Source organism: Melozone crissalis, unplaced genomic scaffold, assembly GCF_028551555.1.
Source record: "Melozone crissalis strain CALT ecotype California unplaced genomic scaffold, PUWL_Pcris_2 ptg000002l_1, whole genome shotgun sequence".
Classification (NCBI taxonomy): Eukaryota; Metazoa; Chordata; class Aves; order Passeriformes; family Passerellidae; genus Melozone; species Melozone crissalis.
The window spans coordinates 2,100,992-2,118,936 of record NW_026535780.1 but is presented as its reverse complement, the minus strand read 5'-3'; the positions used below and the strand labels follow the sequence as shown (position 1 = coordinate 2,118,936).

The following is a 17,945-nucleotide window of genomic DNA, read 5'->3' as shown; positions in this document are numbered from 1 at the left end:
ACTATGTCCTGCTGCACATAAAAGCCACATTCCCATTCTCCTTCCTTAAATCATCCAACCAGTTACAAACTGCTGGGCACAGGAAGGGAGAAAACACCTTCCCCACTCACCAGAAATCAGCTGTGATTGCAAGAAGATGCTTTGATTTTTTTTTTAAATTTTTGTTTGCTGGGTGGTTTTTGGGTTTTTTTCAGGGCAATCATCTGTGTTTCTCAGCACGTCACTGCTGAGCTCTGCATGTGAATGTAACCCAATACAGAAAGGAGAAGGGGAAGGGAAAATCCTTCTTAAAGCAAGAAACGTTGCAGATCAAGAGATTCAATTGTGTCAAGTGTAATATTGAGTTAAGGTTCCAGGAACCACCTCAATAGTTTTATCACATTCAGGACTTTACAGACTCAGGGAAGGGAGAAAATAAAACACTGAAACTTTTCATTTCATCCAAGTGAGGTGTGCAAACCTCAGCTCACAAAAAACCCAGGGCTTGCATGGATTGGAAACAGAACCCATGGAAAACTGGGTTTATGGAAATAAACATTTATGGTTTCATCCAGTTTCTCCATACAGCCACTGGGTTTATGGAAATAAACATTTATGGTTTCATCCAGTTTCTCCATTGAGCCACTGTAGGTTTCTCCATGGCAATCTTTGTGCCAAGAAAGACCTTGGGAACCTCCTGTCTGTGAGTTTGGCTTTGGGAAGTTGCACAAAAGGGAGCAGAAGATCAACTTCCACTGCCCATGAGGAAGAACCTTCCTTGCTCTACCATTCCCAGCTCCCTTCCAGCATCTGGAGAAGACAGTGAGACAAGAGGTGAGATTAAAATCTTAGCAGGGAAAAATTCCTCTTGCACCAAACCAAATTAATCCACTGGAGTGACCAAATGCTCATCCCAGGGTACCACGTGGTAGCACAGCTTTAATTAAAACAAATAACAAAGGGGACAGTGCAGAGCTTTACTGTGTTGTACCGCAGGGGACACAGTGAGGTGCAGCCCCGTCACCTCGCTGCTGAAGTGACAAACTGCCCATGTGAGCACCCACAGGAGGAGATCTGTGGTGGCATGGCTGCATCACTTCTCCAGGATTAATTAAGAGCTTGCAGGGATGAGCTGGGACGAGGGTGATGCTCAGCAGGTACCAACCTCACAATTTGGATTTGCTCCCAACAGTGGCAGTGATGAGCAACACTCATAACTCAGTTTTTCCACTCATAGAAATCACAGAATAACTCAAATTAGAGAGGAGCCCTGAGGACCATCAAGTCCCACACCTTGCCATTCTTATCTACAATAGCACATCCAGGGAATTTTCATCAGGGCTTGCTCATGGCTCTGAACCATCACCTTATTTCATATTTGGGACAATTGGGTAAAAAAGTCTCTTAAACTTAAGGGAATTGTTTGCTTCAGAGGCATCTTCTCAAACCAACAAGTTTGTGAGATTGCAGTGGAGAACCTCCATCTGTGTTTAGGTGAACACATTTATTTTATTTATCACACAGGCTGTTGCTATCAGCTCAGAAATAACTACTTGAAATGTTATCTGCACCACATGCCTTATCCTACAGATCCTGTTGTGTTTTATAATGACACTATATATAAATTATGTCTCTGATGTATGTCCAGATTTATGAGTTAGCTCCAAAGGAATTTCCTGGATTATCATTAAAAGTGAGGATGAAACTCTATAACAAACCAGTACATCACTGGAAGTACGTCACTTGGCAAAAACAACAAAAATTTGGGTTACAGTTTTCAGCTAATGAACAGAATAAATAATCAGAATTAAAAGTGTGACTCTGTGTTTCCTCATGTTTTTATAAATCAGAATTAATTGTGACCAATTCAAAGAGCCTGAGAAACCTGGTCTAGTGGAGGATGTTCCTATCCATGGCAAGAGGTTTGAATAAGATGGTTTTTAAAGGTTTTTAAGGTCCCTTCCAACTCAAATCATTCCATGAGTCTATGATTTCATAGGTGAGATGAAATATAGGGGAGGTAACATCACTGTCTTCTACACAGGAATGAAAGGGGTTTAATATTATTAGGCTTTATGGTGGCTATAATTTTGTTTATTTAGACCTTGAAAACAAATAAGATGTGCCCTACAAAGGTCAATAAATATCATTGTTGTCTTCACCCTGGTGCAGCAAGGGTTAATGTATTTCCAAACACATTTTTTGGTGGGAAAATACCATTGCTGTCCCCATTTAATCATGTGATAAATGCAGCCATCAAAGTGGGTTTAAAAGAATACAATTTCCTTCCTTTCAATAATTCATCTCCACAGGGGGGTTTAAATGTGTTAAATAACACTGCATTCACTTTGGAGCAAGGTGACACACTCAGTAAGATTTCACATTTGTTACTCCAGTTGCTGCATGTGATCTTTGCCAGGGCAAAAGTCAATTTAGACTCTTGCAGGGCACCTTACGGAGGGTGGGGTTGAAGGAAGGGAGGTGGATGGGGTTGTATGAGCAGCCCCCTCACCCCAGCAGATCCACTTCCATGGGCAGAACTATATAATTATGCTTCTTTAAAAAAAAAATAGTCATATACAGGGGAGTCAAGCCCAAAAAGTGAACAAAATTCAAGCTTTTAATTCATGCTTTAATAATTATAGTACTGCCATTGTGGCCACACACATCCTGCAGACCCAGCCCACGTTTCATCAGCTCTGGGATCTTGGCCTGTGTGTGCTCTCCTCTCCAGCTGCTGTCACACAGATCTGACAGGGCTGCCAGACGTGACCCTCACTGCCCAGAAAAGCTGCATGCAAGGACAGAGCTCTCTGAGCAAGGTGAGTGTCCATCCAGCTGCCTCTGTATTTACACTTATGCTTTATTTTTCATTTGTATTTTTTTATATTGATGTAGGCATACATCAGTACACATATATATTTATAGATATACAAATCTGTGCCAGCAGTGCTGACTGCAACCATGAACTGCCCACACTCACTGGGTAAAAAGCAATGCTCAGGAGGAAAGAGGATTCAGAATTCCTTGAAACCATGCCTGGATCTCATATAAAGATGAAAAATGCTTTTTTTTGAATGAACCTGATGTGGGAGATGTGCATTTGCAGCACTCTTTAAATTTAGGAGCTGATGTTACTTAAGGGGGTAGAAAGGCTGGAAAGGATATGGAGTGATAAGATATGGGGGAATGGCTTTAAGCTGAAGGAGGGCAGATTTAGATTGGATATTTGGAAGAAATTCCTCCCTGTGAGGGTGGGGAGGCCCTGGCACAGGTTGCTCAGAGAAGCTGTGGCTGCCCCACCACTGGAAACATTCCAGGCCAGTTTGGATGGAGCTTGGAGCAACTTGGGATGGTGGAAGGTGTTGCTGCCCATAGCAGGGAATTTTAAACAGATGATTTTTAATGTTCCTTCCAATCCAAACCCTTCTGTGACTCCACAAGACACAAGCACACCAACCACCCAGGCAGCCACCACACGCAGTGGGTAAAAAATACATTACAGAGCTGTCTCTGGCTATGGAAGAACAATAACGTGGGCACCAGCTGAGTGATCTGTCCCAGCCTCTGGGCACAATATTGGATTTTTTTCCCTGTCCAAGTGCTCTCTCCCATCAGCAGAGCTGGCTGATGGCCATGTTTTCATCGCGTGGCCCCAAACGCCTCCGTGCGACCCCGGTGTCACCATTCCCCAGCAGGGGCTGTGCCAGCCTGGGGTGACAGCAAAGTGTCTCCCAGCATTTGGGAGCATAAAAGCAAGTGGTAGCAGGGCTGGGGGCAAGGCTGGCACATCCCAGACCAAACAAAGCTTTGGTTTGTGGCTGCAGCAGTGAGTCAGAGCCGGGCTAGAGGAGCCAGCGGAGCTGCTCTGGAGGAGGCTTCATACAAAAGAGCCCCTTCCCTCTCCTTCATCCTCTGCCCACACAGAAACCTCTGTCCTTTCTCACTCAAACAAAAGGAAAAGTTTTTAAAAAAATAAAATAAAAAAGAAGTAAAACACACAAGGGAACAAACAAATGAAAAAAAAAAAAAACCCTTAACTAACCAAAACCCAGCTAGCGAAAATGCAGTTCTTTGCCTGGGTGTTGATAGAGGCAGCTGCAGTCTCCGGTTCTGTCAGCAGACACAGGCAAAGTGGGTTGGTACCTTGAAAGGCACTTAGTAGAGGATTGCCAAGGAAAATCCACAATGTTCAAGTTGTTCAGGCAATTTACGAAATGGCAAGCTCCCCCTAAACCTGATGATACACATTCCTTTTTTATAAATGTTTGGTCTTTTCTTCTCTTTTAGGATAAGGAGATTGGAACGCTACTGGAAGCTCATACCTCCAGCTTTTGACAATTCCTTCAATAACAGCTACAGTAGCATTTGGGGTGGTTCTTACATGTTTTTACTGAAGCCCAGAGCATTCCCGGTGTCCCATAAAACCTGCCACCACCAGCATCCTGAACCTGGGTGTTTTCCCCAGGGCTTTGGTGCAGAATTCTTCATTTTAAGTTTTACAGCTGAAAAATGCTGCCTCCCTGACAAAAGAGGAGTTTAATGGTTACTTAGAGAAGTTCTGTGCCTATAAAGCCCACTGGATTTTTTTTTTCAAGATCGTGGGCATGATGAGAAGAAAAGACCTTCCCTTCCCAGACACACTGGAAGCAGAGCAAGAATACTTTGGGACATTCAGAATAGATTCCACCTCCCTTGAAAATACAGGGAACAAATTAAAAGATTATGTGTGAATCTATTTCCATCCACTTATTAAATCTCTTTATGAGAACCTACTTCTCTACCCCCAAAGAGGCAGAAAAAGAAAAGAAAATATTTAAATTTTCTTAAGAAAATTGCTTTAATGACTCCCTTGAAAAAAAAAAACCCAAACCCTTTAAAACCAAACAAAAGCCCACACTTGAGTAAAGTCAAGAAAAAAATAACTGTGTGATTTAAATGCTCCATATTGACAACCCTAGGAACAGGGGAGTGGGTTGATTACAATATGGCTTTTAAAGGATGCACAGTCATTTAAACAAAGTTGACATTATTGAAATAACACTTTTTACAGAAGTAGCTGCATCCCAAACGACCTTGAAAAGACACAGCAATTACTACCACACATGCAAGATAAATTATCACCAAAGCTAAGGCTTGATTCCCTGAGATATGGCAGCCAGGCGGGAACATTAGGAACTGGGATGAGTCCTGAGATAAGATGGTAGAGTCAATAAGACAAATGTGTAAATAAAAAGCTCCATTTGTCGGGGCAAAAGCTGTATTTTGATTGTGAGAAATTAGATTTTTGCATTTCAGGGAAATACACACCACATCCTCTCACAAATGTGGATGCTGGTTTCAAACATGAGGAGCATCAGGAGCATCCATTGCTTTAAAAACTCATCATTAATTATTGTTCAGAATAAGCTGTTGGTGTTGGCTTAGCCTGTGAGATCCTCAGGGTGGCACAGTCTTGTAGCTGTGCTTATGCAACACCTACCATGACAAGGGCCTGGTAAAAATAGAAGCCCAAATAACCAAAGTCATTACACGCTCACATAGATATATGCAGTTTATGCAGACATTACTGCCAAAAAAAGTTATTCTTCCATAAAGCCAAGGACTGGATCTTGCTGCCCCCAAAATGAGAATTTTACTCTAATCACATAAAAAGAACAACTTCATAAACACAGGAAGAAAGGGAGAAATGATGCTTCCTGTGGGAAGGAAGTCCATTTAAAGGCAGAATAAACTGAGGCAGTCATGAGGGGAAAAAAAAAAAAAAAAGCTTGTATATGCAAATAGACATTTATTACCCATCTTTGTACTCCTAAGAAATATAATTTACTGACCTTTGAGAGATGGGTCAAATAGGCCCATAGAATAAGAAACAAAGGCATCTTTTTGGCAACTGCCACATTCCAAAGCAGTAATTATCTTTTCCTCTCTCCGTGAGCAGCAGGAAATGAAGAGGGATGCCATTACACCATGACAATTACTGTAATTTTAATTTCTAAATATTGCTAGGAAAGTTTCCTCAAGAAAAAAAAAAAAGTCTGTTCAGATTTTTGATGTGGTTTTAGATAAAAACTCATTCCCCAGCTAACACAGAGCTGTGCTTCCCCTCCTCCCACTCCCTTGGGGGAACCACCCACAAAGTCTGCAGGGTGAGAAAAATCCACTTTCCTCCCCATTAGTGGAGAAGAGAGAATTGCAGAGAATCACAGAACGGTTTGGGTTGGGAGGGACCTTCAAGATCATCTTGTCCAACCCCTGCCATGGTCAGGGACACCTTCCACTACCCCAGGTTGCTCCAAGCCCCATCACTTGAACTTGTTCAACCATGGGCACAAAAACCGATTCTATCAGAAGCTGATGATGTTGGATGTACAATAACGCTTTTTTTTTAAAAAAATTAAATACAAGGATTCTTTTCATCTCCTGTGCTCAGAGACATTATTTGCTCTGCTGTGGATTTTCCACAGTCTACCATTAACTATTTTAATACTATGGATGATCAATTCTGTGTTATTAGATTATCATACTTTATCCAGCTGTTGCACTGTGGGATGGATTTCTGCCTAGAGAACACATCTGGTCAGCTGTCCAGCCTCTCCCTCACTGACCACACTGTCCCAGGCTCCAGGGGACATCTGAAATCCTCCCACTCCTACACTGGGCTCTGCCTGGGAGGAGGAGTTTGCACCTTTGTGCATCTGTTCAGGAGGACAAGTGGGATTTGAAGCCCATCTGTCCCGAAAATAACCAGGAGCAGAGATATCCCCAAATCTCTGCTGTAAGCTGCACCAGCAATTCCCATAAATTGGAAACTACCTTTCAAAATTCCCCTTAATGAGCCTTTTGAGGTCTCATTTTGTCACCAAAAGGTGAAGGCTTAAAATTACTTTCACAGATTCAAGGGAAAGGGCTTTTTTTCCATTTTTTTATTAATTGTTGCCACAAGGCACATTCAACAATCATCATTTAGTGTAGTAAAAAGTTGTGTCTTCCAATATATGCACCTATAGAACTCCATTGATTTGTCTATACACAAACACATTCCTACAAACATATATTTGATTAAGAATTTATATAACTTCAGGCTTCAAGGAGTTTTGGATCAATGCCTTTATTTTGCCTTTATAAACAAATAAACTCAATTAAAGAGTACTTACAACAAACCACAATGGGCAGGAAACTAATTTTCCCAAGGCTTGCCATGGCAATTTTTACCTGTTACATGGGTCTAGGGAATCAATTACTCCCTAAAGGGAAATTATTAGGGCTTGTGTTACCCAACATCTCACCTTTCCCACTCACCAGTGGGACAAAAGTATAGGGACAGGCATCCAGAAAAACGAGTATTCTTCAGACCTCTCACAATTTGCTGTAATAAATTAAAGTATAAATAAAAGAGAACAAAGCCCGGCAGGCAGTGTTTGAATCAAGGCTGAATCTGCACCAAGCCACTGTGCAGCTTCACAAGGCCCATAAATCAGCTCTCCTGAACATATGTAGTATTTTGCATTACTCTATAGGGTGTTAACTTTAATGCCTTAATATATTCACATAGTGGTCAGGTTACAGTTCCTGTGGGAACCATAAATCTGTATGTCCTGGCCAATCTGCTGCTGGAAAAATAATAATAATAAGTTAAAACTATCCACTGCACCACATTGCCTTCAGCAAGTTTTATACCTTTAATTTTTCTCCTTTCTGTACTTAAGGGAGGAAGAAGAGGAGAGGTGTGAAGCTGCAGACACACAGGGAGGCTGAAGCAGATGTGAATTAATTTTCACCCCTTTTCTGCATGAAGGGGGTCCCCAGCCCAAGCAAATGTCACTGCATGAAAAAGATTTGCTCTTGGGTGTGATCAAACCTTTTTCTGAGTCAGAACCGTCTCAGCCAGGACATGCTACAACCTCCTTTTTCATAATGCACCAAAACCTCTTCACCTGCAAGTAACAGCCACAAGGAAAAACAACCTGAGCTGATCCAGTTTAACCCAATCTCTGCTGATTCTGCCTGATCCCCACCAAACTGATCCTGCCACAATCTCCCAGTGGTTGGATTCCTACTTGGTTTAAGGCAGGAATTGGATTGGTTGGATTCCTACCTGGTTTAAGGCAAAGGGGGAAGTCTCTGTCCCATTCTTGCTCCAGCCTCCTTTTGCTCCAACCCCACCATTACTCACTTAAAAATTGGAGTATTTTTAGTCTGGCATCCTATTTTTTTTCCTATATTAAAATTCTGCTTCTAAAGAAAGTTGGTTTTGGAGTCATCAAGCAATTTCAACACACCAAAAAATCTGGTTTCATCCAGGCTTGCTCCCAATGCCAACAACTTGCAGCAATTAGCATTTTTCACTCTGTTTGTGTTGTTATTATATTTCTAGAGTCCCAGCTCTCAGGCTGCCACAGCTCTCAGCTGTCCTATCTTCTGTCACATCAGGGTCACCACTTGTTGTTATCATGTTGTATTTCATATATCTAGAGTCCCATGCTGTCACAATCATATTTCCAAAGTCCTGTACCTTCTCAGCGATATTTCTTGGGGGCAGTTCTTCAAAGCACCGACTTCTTCTTCTGCTTGTTGCCACCTCTTAGTAAGGGCTCCTTCCAGGCTCTCCCTGACTAGCCAAGCCCACCCCCTTTTATCACAGCTATCTCCATTAGCTACAGCTGCAGCCCAATTAAGGACATCACAGCTGCAGCCCATCAAGAGCAACCTGGGCTTATCAGGGCAAAGCCTATATACAGATATTCAAATACAATACAGATATTTAAATACAATACAGATATTTTACTAGGACTCCTGCTATATGTCTGCACTGGTTAATGGCCAGCAGTGTCCTCAATCCTAATGGCCATGGTAGTACCAGGCTTGGTAGTCCAGGCAAGGACAGAGCTGTTCCCCTCCCAACCCACTCCACCAACAGCAGTCAAACCAAAATTGGTTAAATACCCAAGAAGTGATGCAATACAGATGGCATGAAAACAAATCAAAGTTAATTTGCACAAAATGACCCAATAAATATTTAATGTATGTAGGATTTGACCACAGTTACAAGATGTGTTATTTATGCCCCTGCTCGACACAGATCACCAGCTGGTGGACAAAACCAGACTGTTAATTTTTATAAACACAGAGCTGAAAAGCAACATCTGTGCACAATCTCTCCACAGGTAGCAGTGGGAACCCTCACTCTGGATAAAGGAATTCATCAGTCCTTTGGTACCTAAATTTCATTTCACTGACATCTACACCAACCAAGCAGCAAGGTCTAAGGCAGAATTGTAATTGCTTGAAACTTAGTTAATATTAAAGCTTTGGTCCATTGATCTGCACTAATGACGGGGGTTTCAGTGGCACCATTTCACTCTTTTTTATAGAGAATGAAAAATTCAAAGTTACAAAGTTTCTTAAATATATTAAGGAAGTTGTAGAAAACCAGTTGGCACAAGGTAGGGAGAGAAAAGCCATTAGGAAAGCAGAAAACCTGATGACTGCCCCTTAAATGATAAAAAGTATCCAAAATATCAGAAATTGTTACCAAAATTAGACATATAGTTCTGGTTTTTGGTGGCACAGTATCAGCTGAAAATGCTTACAAGTTTCTTAGTATGAAGAATTTGAGAGGACAACTTAATCTCTCTGGGCCCTTACTTCAGCCAAAGGATCTCCTGGCATCCAAACTCTCTTGGAAATTTGTGGAGATTTCTTAAACACACACACACACACACACACACACACACACACAGAGATATTAAATCTATAGTATTTGGCATTACTATTTATGAAAGACTACACATTTTTCTATAAATATACATATACACTTACACTAAAATATCTTTATAGTCTTAATAATTTGCATATGATGATGGGTACACATGCATCTATTTATATTTTTTATATATATACACATACATGTACATATAAATTAAATATGTGCATCATATATGGAGTAATCAGAGTGTATATGAATATGTATACACAAATTAGAATAAATACATATACTCTGATTCTATATAGTATTTATTCATTGAAAACTTTCCTAATATGGGCTAAAAAAGAAGAAAAAGGCTCAATTTGCATATGTATATAGTAGTTAACCACAGTGGAATGTAGACAAAGAAAGCAGAATACCTAATCCCTCTTAAAACTGGGGACAGGTTTGATGAAAACTCTTCTTAATTTCTTCCAAGAAATTGTCCTTGGAATGTGATTTCACCACACCTACAGGCCCAGCTTCCAGGAAAAGGGGGTGTTGGACTGCTTTTTGATATATCTCATAGCAGACAAAACTCCCCTCAAGAATGGAAAAACAGGCCCATGAGGACAGAAAAGCAGAGAATAATTAACAGCTCTTATATAAATCTTTCTTCCTGAGTCCTGTTATCTTCCACCTCCAAAGACATCATACATCTCTATTGGAAAATCTCACCTCACTGGCGTCAATGCGTGCAGTGAAGGAGCTCCAAGCTCTTCAGCATCATTAACGGGGTTAGAAAACAGCTTTTTTTTTAGCACCTTATTTACTTCTAAACCCAGAGACACACATGAACTTACCTGTTTGGTGCTTCTCTGCCCAGTAGGAAGCAAAGATTTGGATTTCTCTGCTATTTTCTGTTAAAAGGAAAAGGAAAAAAAAATCAGAGGGAAAATGGCTGAGAGGAGTCCAAATATTTAGGGAAAGAGTCATATGAAGCTATTTTCTTCTACTTTCTAAAGAAAAGGACATAGAGAAAGCTCTTACTCTTTAGGAAAAAAAACAAGGCAGTATAAAAGCATTGAAAACTTCAGTCTTGCAGGCATTAAAAGTCTTCAAAGCTTCCAGAATGACAAGGTTATCAAAACTGAAACAGGCATTTAGGGAATGACAGCCAGGACGTGGATAAGTAGCAATTTATCACTCAGATTGTTTTCCTGAGGCAGCCGGGCATTCACAAACTGCAGTGGTTAATTTTGGCACTTCTGAATTGATGACAGTTTTTAAAATAAAAGAAATCCAATCCTGTACAGTTCACATGGACTGTACTCATGAACATTAGGGGGGGGATAAAAAGCATAAAAAAGATTCGTGTGTGTGTATACCAGGGTGGAGCTCTTAATCCAAATAATTCCAACTTCTCATTTAACACATAAAATAATTTTATTTAAAGACCCCACACTCAGTTTCTTGAATAGAACAGGTAAATGATTTGAAATATGAGGCAGCACTAGAGATGATGCAATTCTATTACACAACAGACACGCTGTTGAACTGCAATTTTATGTACACCAATTTATTTATTTAATTTTTAAGGCACAGGCAGCAAGTGCTGGGAAATCAATCAGTCCAGAGTGTTTCTAATAGAGACACATTATTAAGTGCATGTTGCCAGTCAAATTTCATTACACCTCTATAATTACAATATATCCTTCCCATTGTTGCAGGCATGCGTCAGACTCATTAAAGTGATATACCAAAGCCACCAGAGTTTGTCCAGGTTGCCTTTTCATTAATCCAGATATATCTCCTAACTTGCACTGCCAGGGAGGGAGGCAGTTTGGGGATGCTAAATTCAAGTCATTACTACAGTGTTTAAAAGCAAAGCAAATCTGCTCATCAGCAGAGCCTCCCCAGGGTAAGGAGGGTGAGCAAGAAGCAAATTAAGGTACTGGAGTTCAGGCTTTGTTTGTTTTATTAAACAGCTTGATCTTGGTGACAGATCCCTGTTGGAAAAATGTTCCATAGCATTCCAACAGATCCCAACCACAAGATGTGCCTGGGAAGTTTCTGGCACAGCCAAACAGCAAAGCAGGGCCAGAAGTTGGGGTAACATTTGAATTATCCGTGCTGCCTGCACATTTTCTGCAAGCAGAGAAGGTGAACTGTGCAATCCCCTCTCCCCTGAGAGTGGAGGCACACAAAAATAATGGTGGAGGCACACCAAAATAATGTCATGGCTAAGCCAGGGGAAATCCTTTCCCCTGAACTCAGCACTGGGGAGGGCACACCTCAAATCCTGGGGTCAGTTTTGAGCCATCCACAATGAGAAGGGAATTGAGGGGCTGGAGGAGAGAACGGAGCTGGGGAAGGGGCTGGAGCACAGATCTGAGCAGGAGCAGCTGAGGGAGCTGGGGGGGCTCAGCCTGGAGAAAAGGAGGCTCAAGGGAGACCTCAGTCTCCCCAACTCCCTGACAGGAGGGTGTAACCAGGTGAGGATCAATGTCCTCTCCCAGGGAACAAGGGACAGGACAAGAGGAAATGGCCTCAAGCTGCCCCAGGGGAGGTTTAGATTGGATATTTGGGATTATTTCTGCAGAGAAAAGCTTGTCAAGTACTGGAACAGGCTGTCCAGGGAAGTGGTGGAGACATCACCCCTGCAAGTGTTCAATAAATGTGTGGATGTGGCCCTTAGGGACATGGCTCAGGTGCATGGTTGGATCTGAAGATCTTAAAAGCTTTTTCCAACCTTAATTCTATAACACCACAAATTCTTACTGATAAAGAAAGAAAACAGGGAGGAAACCATGCATTAGCAGCCCTGTGGAGATGCTCCAGGCTCTGAGGAATTACATTTAACACATTCCCAGATTCCCAGATGGAAGCAGAAGGGACACTCACTTTCTGCACAGCTCCGTATCTCTGGATGGCATCTGAGAGTTGGTTCTTCAGCCTGTCCAGCTGAAGCCTTTCTTGCTGTATTGCGGGAAAAAAAAAGGCTTATTAGCAGGTCTGTCAGAGATAAATCCTATAGCAGGCTCTGTGACCACGGGAAATTGTCCTGGTGGGAGACACCAAATAAATGAGGTGGGCACCAATTGTATCCTAAAAGAATCAGTCACACCGAGGCTGCCAGGATGCAACAGGATTTTATTTTAGGAAATGTGATGCTTTGGTCTTGCAGGCCAGGTTAAATTTAAAAAAAAATGCCACTTTGGATATTCAAGATAGCACTGGAGAAAATACCTGAAGGGATCTTTCTATAAAAAGTTAATTTTCCACAGGATAAGTCATGATAGAGTTGATCACCTCATTTGGGAAATTTATTGGACTTGAAAAGTCAAACAGCCACAACATCCCCTCTCCTTGGTCTGACTGTGAGAAACCAGCTTATCTTCATGTTTTCCAAAGCACGAACCCAAATGTCACTGCCTTTATGGCTGGAGCTTGCTCCTGCAAGGTTTTAATCTATATTTTAAGAAAACCCTAGTGTTTAAAAAATCCTCCAATGCTAGAACCTCTGTTCTTGGAAGGAAGAGCACAGCCTGATGTAAATATGACCAAACCCAAGCAGTTCTCCTGGAACTGTTCTACACCCTGGATTTGAGATTTCACATATGCAAGAGCTCACATGTCCAGATTTTGCAGAGGAAAAACCTGCAAGGAAGTGGGATGTCATCTTAAAAAGCAAGTGGAAAGCAAAACCCAATTTACACTAAAGCTACTGAGCAGAAATGTTCACTTTCCAGCCATTTCAGCTGTTTCAGAAAACTGCTTGGGATTACAAAAGTAGATTTTATAATGGATGAAATAAACATTTTTAATTTTAATGCTAGTTTTTTCACACACAGAAGAATATTTCAGTTCTTCATCTAAGGATTTAAAACCATTTTTAGAGCAGGGCAAGTGTCATTATTGCCATTTTACAGATAAAGGCCCATAAACCTTCTGTTTGTTCCACATGCAAAATAAGATAAGATTGTCACCCTGGAGAGCAGATCTTATGCTCCAGCACTCACCCTACCAAAAAATGGAATTCCAGCTCTACCTCTCTATTTACATCCTTTGAGGTTAGCTTGGAATGAAGCCCTAAAAGAGCCATTTTCCATCAGTCTCCTGCCTTGTGGCACACTGATCCACTTAGAGCAGCATCTTTGCTCCTGCAATACCATCAATTTGCTCAGCTGGGCATCCTGACTCCAATATCTCCAGCAGCACTTGGAGATTTATGGGAAGGCAGAGAAAATCCCATATTGCATCTCGTTGGCAGTGTGTTACTGGTGGAAAATAAGGAAGAAAGAGGGGAAAAAAAGCCTTCTTTTTTCTGTGTGTGCATGCAAAGCAATCCGCAGAAAAATGGATCGGTGAGGACTAACTATAAAGCTCTGTAAGGCTTTTCATGCTGTGAGTAATTTTATGGGAGGAGAGTTTGCAGTGCTACCCAGATTCCCATGAGGGACTTACTGACCAGCAGCCAATATCCACCAGAACAATTTCTTCTGTGTAAGGGATGATGGCTACAGGCTTTCTATCAAAATTTGTAGGTTTAATTACTAAAATTCTACTGTTAAAAAGAAGAATTTAAAAAAAAAAGAAAGTTAAAATAATTGACCAGTGAGAAGAAAAATGTTATTATACAATTTAATAGAGAGCAGCAAGTTTATTCCTCGTATTACTGAAATTATTTCTGTGTCTATTTCCTTAGCTCTTAAATATTTTCCCTTCAATTTTCCATTTTCTCCCCATGACAGTAAAAGCTCTTCTCTTGAGAGTCCCTATGGGCTTCAAGGCCAAATAATGACATTCTTGTGTGGCACTGTAATTGAGTTTAATGTGACCTTCCCTGATTCCCCTTTGGACCCAATTTATGTCACAAAATAGAGCCTGGAGATCAGCACAAAAAAAGAAGAAAAAAAAAAGCCCAGATCCCCATATCTCCAAGGCAGCATCTTCTGTTTCATCAAGCTCAGATGTAATTATGCAAGAAAACAAGAAAAAAAAACAAAACAGTCCTTGCCATCCATCACTAGTCAAAGCAACATGTTAAAAATTATTCTTGCATTAATCTTGATGTCTACATGTGGAAACAGTCATTCCAGGTTTCCCTCCCCATCCTCTGGAGTAGCCCATTACCCATTGATTTTTTTTTTAGGCAGGCTGAATTGCACATGGTCCTTCACAGGTTACCAAGGTGGCCCCGGGTGATCCAAGTTTTAAATCCTCATCTCAACTGCCTGCTGGCAAGTGCCATAAATCCAGGCTGTAAAAACCACTTGGTCAGAGATGAGTTGTGTGTTTAGAGCAGTCTTATTTCTAGGTGGAAGGGCAGTGAGAGCAGAGTTGAAGTAATACAGGACTTTGGAAAACGGCAGGTAGTGAGTGAGAACAAAACATGAACTCAGGAAAGTTCCTGACTTAGAAACCATATGGATGCTGGAAGCAAGAGTGTAGCAGAAATAAAGAAAAATTGTCCTTATTTTCATTTCAGGTGCTAAATGTTATGTAGGTGAAAATTCTCCTTTAACTCTCACACCAGCTGGAATCTGGTCCCCAGGGTTTTCTTGTGTTCTTGTCCACGATGCACATCATGGTCCAAGTCAGCAGCAACATCTGGGGTAAAAAATCATTGTTGGGAGGTCAAAAACCTTCTGTTTGTCCATTATTTGCACTGGGGACAATGGGATGGGGATCATTTATGCCCTGTGACACTGCTGCTGAGTTGAACCTAGAGATGACAGCCCAGTCTGCACACAAAAATATGGGATTTTCTGGGATAAACTGGAATTCAGAGTGGGGTAAATGCTAATTTAAAATATTGCTCTGATCTGGCCACAGCCTGGATTTATCTACCCCCAAATTTGCCTTTGCACTGAATCAGTGTCATATCCAGGTATATTCCATGGCTTTGGCCTTTCCAGGCACTTAACAGACTCCCAAATTCACCTGCACCCCACAACTGAGTCTTTAACTAATGCCAAACTCATGTGATGTGACTCAGATGATTTCTGCAATATTTTTCACCCAGACTGAGACCCTGAGATAGATGTGAACTGGCCAAAGGCTTTGTTGCTGAATTCTGGATTTCCAATTCTACGTGATCCAGTTTTGGGAGGAGAACTGGTGTCTGCAGCCGCTTTCCCCTGGGTCATTTATAAGTGAAAACTACACTTGTTTGAGAGGAAAGAAAGTTATAGCAAGACACAGAGCTGAACAGCTTTAAAGCACCCACTGCCACTTCTTATTTTCATTATTCCTCCTTCCACAAAACCCATCATTCTCCCCCAACAGCATCTTGAGTGACACGTACCCTGGATGAGCCTCTGACAACCTCAGACAGCTGCTTGATGGCTTTGGTGCTAGTCGTGATGGTTTTATTAGTCTCCTGCTGGGTGGCATGCCTGCAGAAGAGAGGAGATGATGGGAATTGCAATTGAAATTAATTGCATAATGAGACACTTGGAGAAATCTATCAGGCTGCAGAGCAATTGAGACAACACAACAACAGCAGCACAAGCTGGCTCAGGAGGGCTGCAGGAGTCCTGGGTCTTGACCAGCCATGGAAACCAGAAGGAATTACTGGGAAGGAGCTGCCCAAAATATTCTCCTTGCTGTCAGCACCAAGGCAATGCCTGTGAACCATTCAAAGGGAAGTGATGAGGTGAGAACAGGGGGTGGACAAGGAACAAGGCCATCAGAGAGGGTTGGTGCTGCAAATTTTCAAAGAAGGGTTGTACAGCCAAAGGAGACAGGACAGGGGATTTGCCTGATTGTTTGCCCAGGAAAAAATGTTGTTCTCAGGAGAGAAATCTGAAATGGAGCAGGACAAATTTACTTACCCTGGTCATCTGCCCCTTAATGACACAGTATCTCCAGGAAAGCACTGGGGATGTGAAGGTGCAAAGTTGCTTCTCCAGCACTGAAACAGGCAGGAATGGAGCCAAACCAGTCACCCCTCCAGTCATGGGTGTCCCCCCCTTTTACACACCAAATTCCTGTACCATTATTCCTTGTAAGCACTGGTTGCAAGCCTTGCTCTTTGGGACCATACAAACAAATGGGAAAAGACATAAAAGCTTCCCAAAGATATTTATTAGCTCAGTCCAGTAGTTCTCAAGCTTTCTAAGGTCAATGGAGCACTCTCAGCTTCTAAGCTTCTCCAGAGAGCACTTCATATCCTTTCATCAGAAAGAAGTGGTTTTCCATGAGGTTTCATTCAAAACCTCAAGAAATACCTGGAAAAGACCTGGAGAAAATGATATTTTTTCTCCCTTTGAGGACACACATGAGCATGAGCCACAGTTGTATCAAAGACTCATTTGTCAGTGCTTATTTTTTTAATATACAGTGGTGAGATTTGAAGTGAATGGAGGTTCTTTGATTAAAAAATGTCGAAATGTCCATTCAGGGTCCCTAAGTCCTGAAGACCCATGGCTTGTCTCTCCAGGTCCTTCCTTTTTGTCTGTCAGTTCAGAAGGAGAGCAGCTCTTTTGAGACCAAGGTCAGCTCTTCCAGCACCTCCTTTGAAGATCAAGGCCAGTCACCAAACCAAACACAATCTTAACTATGAAAACATCAAGACCTCTCTTGTTGAGGTCTTAATCCAAAGTTCAGCAGTTTTTTCCCCACTTCAATGTTTTTGTGCAAACAACTCAGTTGGGAAAGATGTCCAGGATCATGGAACCATAGGATGGCCTGGGATGGAAAGGACCTCCAAGATCATCCAGTTCCAAACCCCTGCCATGGGCAGGGACACCTCCCAGTGGACCAAGTTCCTCCAAGCTCCATCCAACCTCGCCTTGGACATTTCCAGGGATGGAGCAGCCACAGCTTCTCTGGGAATCTGTGCCAGGGTCTCCCCACTCTCCCAGTGAATAAAATTACACTTGAGTTCATACAAGGTACCTACAAGTGAAAGCTTAGTACACATGGAGAGAACACCTCTCAGTCGCAGAACAGGAATTCAGATGTGTATCAATGGTTGAACGAACACTCACACAGAAGGCATAGATTCTTCTGGCACCACGCAAGAAGGAGAAATAATCCCATATGAAGACAAAAGCAGATCCAATAATGAGTTATTACCTCTGCTTATTTAAATTAAAATACAATTTGCTGTGTTAACTCATCAGAATGCACTTCATTTACTGATGATCCCAGGACTCATCACACCAGCTGAGCAATTACATCACTATTAATTTGAGATGGAACAGGTCATATCTATCACAGACAGGTATTCCTCACTGCCATTGCGGAGAGAGAGGGAGCTGGGAATTGA

At 41.7% G+C, this 17,945-nt stretch overlaps 1 protein-coding gene across 4 annotated transcripts in view; it reads right to left on the bottom strand.

The window, feature by feature from the left end:
- Window positions 1-17,945, bottom strand: part of TSNARE1 (t-SNARE domain containing 1) — a 470,571-nt gene that overhangs the window by 242,637 nt on the left and 209,989 nt on the right. For all 4 annotated transcript variants that reach the window (XM_054295392.1, XM_054295260.1, XM_054295195.1 and 1 more), the window contains exons 7-9: window positions 15,978-16,068; window positions 12,572-12,646; window positions 10,531-10,587 (exon numbers count right to left, since the gene is read on the bottom strand). In XM_054295392.1, coding sequence (XP_054151367.1) covers window positions 10,531-10,587; window positions 12,572-12,646; window positions 15,978-16,068 — 223 coding nt within the window. The remainder of the gene's footprint in view (window positions 1-10,530; window positions 10,588-12,571; window positions 12,647-15,977; window positions 16,069-17,945) is intronic.